This window comes from Cetorhinus maximus, unplaced genomic scaffold (assembly GCF_964194155.1).
Source record: "Cetorhinus maximus unplaced genomic scaffold, sCetMax3.hap1.1 HAP1_SCAFFOLD_1582, whole genome shotgun sequence".
NCBI classification, from domain to species: Eukaryota; Metazoa; Chordata; class Chondrichthyes; order Lamniformes; family Cetorhinidae; genus Cetorhinus; species Cetorhinus maximus.
Genome location: NW_027597522.1, coordinates 37679 through 45969, shown reverse-complemented (window position 1 = coordinate 45969; position 8291 = coordinate 37679). Strand labels below are relative to the sequence as shown.

The following is an 8291-nucleotide window of genomic DNA, read 5'->3' as shown; positions in this document are numbered from 1 at the left end:
TTTTAGCTCCTTTGCGTTTGTTTGCACATGTCCACGTTTCATGAGGCCTTATAACCCCTGGGTTAAAATCAGATGGAAGTTCAGTGATTTTGGAAACAGAGCACAGAGTTGAAAAGGGTCACTGCTGCCTAGTGACAGTGATGGAGAGACGCAGAGACAGGAAAAGGCCATCCCCAACGGACCCCCTGTCCAGAGGGCATTGGGAAGAGCCAACCACATGGCTGTGTGGGGTCTGGAGTCACGTGTGGTCCAGACCGGGTAAGGATGGCAGGTGTCCCTCCCTGAGGGGGCATCAGTGAACCAGATGGGGGTTTTCACAAGAAATGGTTCATGGTCATCATGAGATCATTAACCCCAGAGTTGGATTGAAATCCCATTTCACCATCGGCAGTGGGAGGATTCGAACCCGGATTCTCCGGGACATTCCCCCCCTGGCTCTCTGGATGACCAGGTCCAGTCACAACACCACTGCTCTCCCCCATCTCCACCAAATGGAGACCGGGAACAGATCCCTCAGGGATCTACCTCCCCCCACCACCAGCCGACCTCACCAATCCCTCCCTCTCCAATAGAATCCAGCGGGTTCCCGCCATTAATGTGATTCATCCCAAGAGGACTATCAGCCCAGATGTCTACGTCCCTCCACCCACTGTTACCCCCTCTCCGGGCGCATGGTTATCAGGGGCGGGGGGGAACTCGGAATGGGGGCTCTCTAATATCTTCACCCTCTCCTGTCTCTGCTCAACCCCCAGCTCGATACCCCACTGCCCCCACCCTCTACATCCTCCCCCCAACCTACGAGGAGATGGACACCAGGGGAACAGCCACATTAACGTGTGAGGCAGCGGGATTCCTGCCCAGTGACATTCGCTTCACCTGGAAAGTCAATGACCAGCCGACATCCTTTACCTCCCAGTCTGGACCAACCAGATCCCACGGGAATGGGAGCTACAGTTCCAGCAGCAACTTAAAGGTCCCAGTCCGGGAATGGGAATCCGGATCCACATTCACCTGTCTCGTCCAACACCTCTCCTCATCAACACCGCTCACCCAGAGCCTCAGCAAACACGACGGTAAGATACAGACACCCCTTTATATACAGAGTAACGCTCCCTCTACACCGTCCCCATCAAACACTCCCAGGACAGGTACAGCACGGGGTTAGATACAGAGTAAAGCTCCCTCTACACCATCCCCATCAAACACTCCCAGGACAGGTACAGCACGGGGTTAGATACAGAGTAAAGCTCCCTCTACACCGTCCCCATCAAACACTCCCAGGACAAGTACAGCACAGGGTTAGATACAGAGTAAAGCTCCCTCTACACTGTCCATCAAACACTCCCAGGACGGGTACAGCACGGGGTTAGATACAGAGTAAAGCTCCCTCTACACCATCCCCATCAAACACTCCCAGGACAGGTACAGCACGGGGTTAGATACAGAGTAAAGCTCCCTCTACACTGTCCATCAAACACTCCCAGGACAGGTACAGCACGGGGTTAGATACAGAGTAAAGCTCCCTCTACACTGTCCCCATCAAACACTCCCAGGACAGGTACAGCACGGGGTTAGATACAGAGTAAAGCCCCCTCTACACTGTCCCCATCAAACACTCCAGGACAGGTACAGCTCGGGGTTAGATACAGAGTAAAGCTCCCTCTACACTGTCCCCATCAAACACTCCCAGGACAGGTACAGCACGGGGTTAGATGCAGAGTAAAGCTCCCTCTACACTGTCTCCATCAAACACTCCCAGGACAGGTACAGCACGGGGTTAGATACAGAGTAAAGCTCCCTCTACACTGTCTCCATCAAACACTCCCAGGACAGGTACAGCACAGGGTTAGATACAGAGTAAAGCTCCCTCTACACTGTCCACATCAAACACTCCCAGGACAGGTACAGCACGGGGTTAGATACAGAGTAAAGCTCCGTCTACACTGTCCCCATCAAACACTCCCAGGACAGGTACAGCACGGGGTTAGATACAGAGTAAAGCCCCCTCTACACTGTCCCCATCAAACACTCCAGGACAGGTACAGCTCGGGGTTAGATACAGAGTAAAGCTCCCTCTACACTGTCTCCATCAAACACTCCCAGGACAGGTACAGCACAGGGTTAGATACAGAGTAAAGCTCCCTCTACACTGTCCCCATCAAACACTCCCAGGACAGGTACAGCACGGGGTTAGATACAGAGTAAATCTCCCTCTACACTGTCTCCATCAAACATTCCCAGGACAGGTACAGCACGGCGTTAGATACAGAGTAAATCTCCCTCTACACTGTCCCGAATGTGAACGTGAGGTGGGAGCCTCTTATCTTTGGCTTCAGCCATTCGGCCCATCTGATCTGGGAGTGGGATTCAGCCCCCGAGTCCTGTCAGCCAATCAGAGCGCGGGTCTCCCTCGGGCTGTCGCTTTGACCTCTCGATTCTGTTTGCAGTGCCTCCGTCCTCTCCTCCCTCGGTCCACCTTCAATACCCTCCCCCGGGGGAGATCTCGGCCGATGCCCCCACCAGCCTGCTGTGCCTGGTCACCGGATTCTACCCTCCCCCCGTCCAGATCTCCTGGCATTCGGATGGCAGCAAAGTGCTGTCAGGAATCAGAGAGTGGCCTCTGTCCAGGGACCCCCAGGGCCAGTACACCACCGTCAGCCAACTGGAGATCAGCGTCCGGGATTGGGTGGAGACTGACCGCTATCGCTGCGTCGTTGCTCACCGGACACTGGGACAGCCCATCGCCAAGGAGATCAGGACAAGTGGTGAGTGTCTGGGCCTTTCTCCCTCTGTTGGGTGGTGGAGCGTGGGAATCGCTGGTAAGACCAGCTCCTACTGACTGTCCCTCATCCACCTCCAGGCTGAGTGACCTGCTCGGGCAGTTCAGAGGGGCTGATAAGGGTGGGGAGGAGGTGGGGGGAGTGGGGATGTTGGGGTTTCTGGGGGTTTGGAGGGTTACCGGGGGTGTGGGGGTTACTGGGGATGTGGGGGGGGGGCGGGGAGGAATGGGGGGGATTGTTGGGGAGGGGTTTGAATGGGGAAATGGGCGGATTGGGAATGTTTTTACTGGGGGAACTCGGAATGGGGGTCTCGAGTCTCTGCTCTCTAATATCTCTACCCTCTCCTGTCTCTGCCCAATCCCCAGCTCGATACCCCACTGCCCCCACCCTCTACATCCTCCCCCCAACCTACGAGGAGATGGACACCAGGGGAACAGCCACATTAACGTGTGAGGCTGCGGGATTCCTGCCCAGTGACATTCGCTTCACCTGGAAAGTCAATGACCAGCCGACAGCCTTTACCTCCCAGTCTGGACCAACCAGACCCTACGGGAATGGGAGCTACAGTTCCAGCAGCAACTTAAAGGTCCCAGTCCGGGAATGGGATTCCGGATCCACATTCACCTGTCTCGTCCAACACCTCTCCTCATCAACACCGCTCACCCAGAGCCTCAGCAAACACGACGGTAAGATACAGACACCCCTTTATATACAGAGTAACGCTCCCTCTACACCGTCCCCATCAAACACTCCCAGGACAGGTACAGCACGGGGTTAGATAGAGAGTAAACGATTCCCACTGGAATAAAAGTGACGGGAATAATATTGATTTGAAAGCGGCTGAGTGACAGGAAACAGAGAGCAGGGGGATAATGGGCGTCTCTCCGGCTGGGGGAAGGTTTTTAGTGGAGTTCCCCAGGGGTCGGTGTTGGGGACCCTTGCTTTTCCTGACACATATCGATGACCTAAACCTTGGTGTACAGGGTTTCAAAATCTGAAGGTGATACAAAACTGGGAAGCCTTGTGAACTGTGAGGATAGTGAGGGACTTGAGGCAATGGGTAACAGGAACGAGGGAGACACGAGGGAGAAACTCCCTCACGCAGTGAGTGGTGAGGGTCTGGGAGATGCTGCCTGAGAGTGTGAGGGAGGTGGGGCCAAATCGAGGCGATCCGGAGGGAATGGGATTGTTATCCGAAAAGGGGGAATGTGCGGGGATACGGGGAGAGGGGAGGGGTTGGCTGGCCCTGGGGGTGGGATTGCTCCTTTGGAGGGCCAGGGCAGACATGATGGGCCGAAAGGTCTCCTCCTGATCTCCGGCCATCCAGCGACACCTGGGGGAACGTTGAAGAACATTCACAATGTCGAACCTGGGAGGCTGAATTCGATGGGAGAGTTAGGGGATTAGAGGGATGGTCTTCGATGCAAGGGTTAGGGGATTAGAGGGAGGATCTTCGATGGGAGGGTTAGGGGATTAGAGGGATGGTCTTCGATGGGAGAGTTAGGGGATTAGAGGGATGGTCTTCGATGGGAGAGTGAGGGGATTAGAGGGAAGGTCTTCGATGGGAGGGTTAGGGGATTAGAGGGATGGTCTTCGATGGGAGAGTTAAGGGATTAGAGGGATGGTCTTCGATGGGAGGGTTAGGGGATTAGAGGGATGGTCTTCGATGGGAGAGTGAGGGGATTAGAGGGAAGGTCTTCGATGGGAGGGTTAGGGGATTAGAGGGATGGTCTTCGATGGGAGAGTTAGGATATTAGAGGGATGGTCTTCGATGGGAGAGTTAGGGATTAGAGGGGTGGTCTTCGATGGGAGAGTTAGGGGATTAGAGAGTTGGCCTTTGATGGGGGAGCTCGTGGATTTGGGGGATGGACTTCGATGGGAGAGTTAGGGGATTAGAGGGATGGTCTTCGATGGGAGGGTTAGGGGATTAGAGGGATGGTCTTCGATGGGAGGGTTAGGGGATTAGAGGGATGGTCTTCGATGGGAGGGTTATGAGATTAGAGGGATGGTCTTCGATGGGAGAGTTAGGGGATTAGAGGGATGGTCTTCGATGGGAAAGTTAGAGGATTAGAGGGATGGTCTTCGATGGGAAAGTTAGGGGATTAGAGGGATGGTCTTCGATGGGAAAATTAGAGGATTAGAGGGATGGTCTTCGATGGGAAAGTTAGGGGATTAGAGGGAGTGTCTTCGATGGGAGAGTTAGAGGATTAGAGGGATGGTCTTCGATGGGAGAGTTAGGGGATTAGAGGGATGGTCTTCCATGGGAGAGTTAGAGGATTAGAGGGAGGGTCTTCGATGGGAGAGTTAGAGGATTAGATGATGGTCTTTAAATGGAGGGTTAGAGGGTCAGATGGATGGGCTTTGTTTGGAGATTTAGGGGATTAGAGGGATGTTCTTTATTGAGAGAGTGAGTGTTTAGAGGTTTCTTCGGTGGGAGAGTGAGGGGTTCATGCGGATGGCCTTCGATGGGAAAGTTAGGGTTTAGGGGGCTGGTCTTCGATGGGAGAGTGAGAGGATTAGAGGGATGGTTTCGATGGGGAAGCTAGGGGATTAGAGGGATGGTCTTCGATGGGAGGATTAAGGGGTTAGAGGGATGGTCTTCGATGGGGGAGTTAGGGGATTAGAGGGAGGATCTTCGATGGGAGAGTTAGGGGATTAGAGGGAGGATCTTCGATGGGAGAGTTAGGGGAGAAGAGGGATGGTCTTCAAAGAGGAGTTAGGGGAGTAGAGGAAAGGTCAGCGATGGGAGAGTGAGGGGATTAGAGGGTTGGTCTTCGATGGGAGTGAGAGGATTAGTGGATGGTCTTCAATGGGAGAGTGGGGGGATTAGAGGGAGGGTATTCGATGGGAGATTTTGGGGAATAGAGTGAGGGTCTTCGATGGGGGAGTTAGGGGTTTAGAGGGATGGTCTTCGATGGGAGAGTCAGAGGATTAGAGGGATGGTCTTCGATGGGAGAGTTAGAGGATTAGAGGGATGGTCTTCGACGGGAGAGTTAGGGGATTAGAGGGATGGTCTTCGATTGGGGAGTTAGGGGTTTAAAGGGATGGTCTTTGATGGGAAAGATGGGGATTAGATGGATGCTCTTCGAGGGAAGAGTTAGGGGATTAGAGGGATGGTGTTCGATGGGAGAGTTAGGGGATTAGAATGATTATCTTGAATTGGAGGGTTAGGGGGTTATAGAGATTGTCTTCGATTGGAGATTTAGGGGATTAGAGGGATGTTCTTTAATGGGAGAGTTAGGGTTTAGGGGAATGGTCTTCGATGGGAGAGTTAGGAGATTAGAGGGATGGTCTTCGATGGGGGAGTGAGTGGTTTAGAGGATGGACTTCGTTGGGAGAGTTAGGGGATTAGATGGATGGTCTTCGATGGGAGATTGAGGGGATTAGAGGGATGGGCTTCGATGGGAGGGTTAGGGGGTTAGAGGGATTGTCCTCGTTGGGAGAGTGAGGGGATTAGAGGGATGGTCATTGATGGGAGGGTTGTGGGATTAGAGGAAGGATTGATTTTCCCAGGAATTTCCATTGATGGGGGGAGAGGTGAGGGATATTTTCGATTGATGATTTATTACACCAGGTACTGCAATCCCTGGCCCCTGTGCTGAAATGTTCTCCTCACTCTGAGGGTTTTAAACTGAATCCTTCTTGTAGTTTCAGCTGAGTTGAAGATTCCTGTGGTCCAGGTGATGGATATCGAGCAGCAGGGAGCCTCTGACAATGAATCCACCACCACCCTGGCCTGCTTTGTGTCTGGTTTCTACCCAAGAGACATCTACCTGACATGGAGATCCCAGGGCAGTGAGGTGACAGACGGAGTGACCACCTTCCCAGTGACTGCGGACAGTGAGGGCACTTTCCATGTGGTCAGTCAGCTCTCTGTCCCGTCAGAAACCAGGGAGAGAGGCCAGATCTTCAGCTGTGTGGTGGGTCACCAATCCTCAAAGGAACGGATAGAACGACAGGTCAGAAAGGAACCAGGTAAAGAACCAGGTACACCCACAGCGCTGTTAGGGAGGGAGTTCCAGGATTTTGTCCCCTGTGGTGTAGGTACACCCACGGTGCTGTTAGGGAGGGAGTTCCAAGATTTTGTCCCCTGTGGTGTAGGTACACCCACGGCGCTGTTAGGGAGTGAGTTCCAGGATTTTGTCCCTGTGGTGTAGGCACACCCACAGTGCTGTTAGGGAGGGAGTTCCAGGATTTTGTCCCTGTGGTGTAGGCACACCCACAGTGCTGTTAGGGAGGGAGTTCCAGGATTTTGTCCCTGTGGTGTAGGTACACCCACAGCGCTGTTAGGGAGTGAGTTCCAGGATTTTGTCCCCTGTGTGGTGTAGATACAGCTACGGCGCTGTTAGGGAGGGAGTTCCAGGATTTTGTCCCTGTGGTGTAGGTACACCCACAGTGCTGTTAGGGAAGGAGTTCCAGGATTTTGAACCAGCGACAGTGAAGGAAAATCTGAGATATTTCCAAGTCAGGATGGTGAAGGGATGGGATGGGATCTTCCAGGTGGTGGTGTTCCCATGTGTCTGCTGCCCTTGTCCTTCTAGATGGTAGTGGACGTGGGTTTGGAAGATGCTGTCGAAAAGCCTTGGGGAGTTGCTGCAGTGCATCTTGTAGATGGTACACACACTGCTGCTACTGTGCGTCGGTGGTGAAGGGAGTGAATGATTGTGGATGGGGTGCCGATCTAGCGGAGCTGCTTTGTCTTGGACGGTGTCGAGCTTCTCGAGTGTTGTGGGAGCTGCAACTCATCCAGGCAAGTGGGGAGTATTCCATCACACTCCTGACTTGTGCCTTGTAGATTGTGGACAGGCTTTGGGGAGTCAGGAGGTGAGTTACTCTCCGCAGGATTCCCAGCCTCTGACCTGCTCTTGTAGCCACAGTATTTATATGGCTGGTCCCAGTTTAGTTTCTGGTCAATGGTAACCCCCAGGATGTTGATAGTGCCGGATTCAGTGATGGTAATGCCATTGAACATCCAGGGGTGATGGTTGGATTCTCTCTTGTTGGAGATGGTCATTGCCTTGCACTTGCGTGGTGCGAATGTTACTTGCCACTTGTCAGCACGATTCTGGATATTGTCCAGGTCTTGCTGCATCTGAACATAAACTGCTTGGAGCACTGTGCACAGTTCCGGTCTCCGTATCCCTCGGTTAGACCACACTCGGAGTACCGTGCACAGTTCCGGTCTCGATAACCCTCAGTTAGACCACACTCGGAGCACCATGCACATTTCCGGTCTCCGTATCCCTCGGCAAGAACACACTGGGAGCATCGTGCACAGTTCCGGTCTCCGTGTCCTTCGGTTAGGCCGCACTCGGAGCACCGTGCACAGTTCCGGTCTCCATATCCCCTCGGTTAGACCACACTCGGAGCACCGTGTACAGTTCCAGTCTCCGTATCTCCCTCGGTTAGACCACACTTAGAGCACCGTGCACAGTTCCGGTCTCCGCATCCCTCGGTTAGATCGCACTCGGAGCACCGTGCACAGTTCCGGTCTCCGTGTCCCTCGGTTAG

The 8291-nt window shown here is 53.5% G+C and overlaps 1 gene segment (V, D, J or C); it reads left to right on the top strand.

Moving 5' to 3' along the window:
- Positions 1–987: 987 nt before the first annotated feature.
- LOC144676416 (Ig heavy chain C region-like) lies at positions 988–8084 on the top strand. The segment is given in 5 exon segments: positions 988–1018; positions 2448–2765; positions 3146–3466; positions 6429–6739; positions 8034–8084. Coding segments are annotated over 5 exon segments (1032 nt in total).
- The last annotated feature ends 207 nt before the right edge of the window (positions 8085–8291 follow it).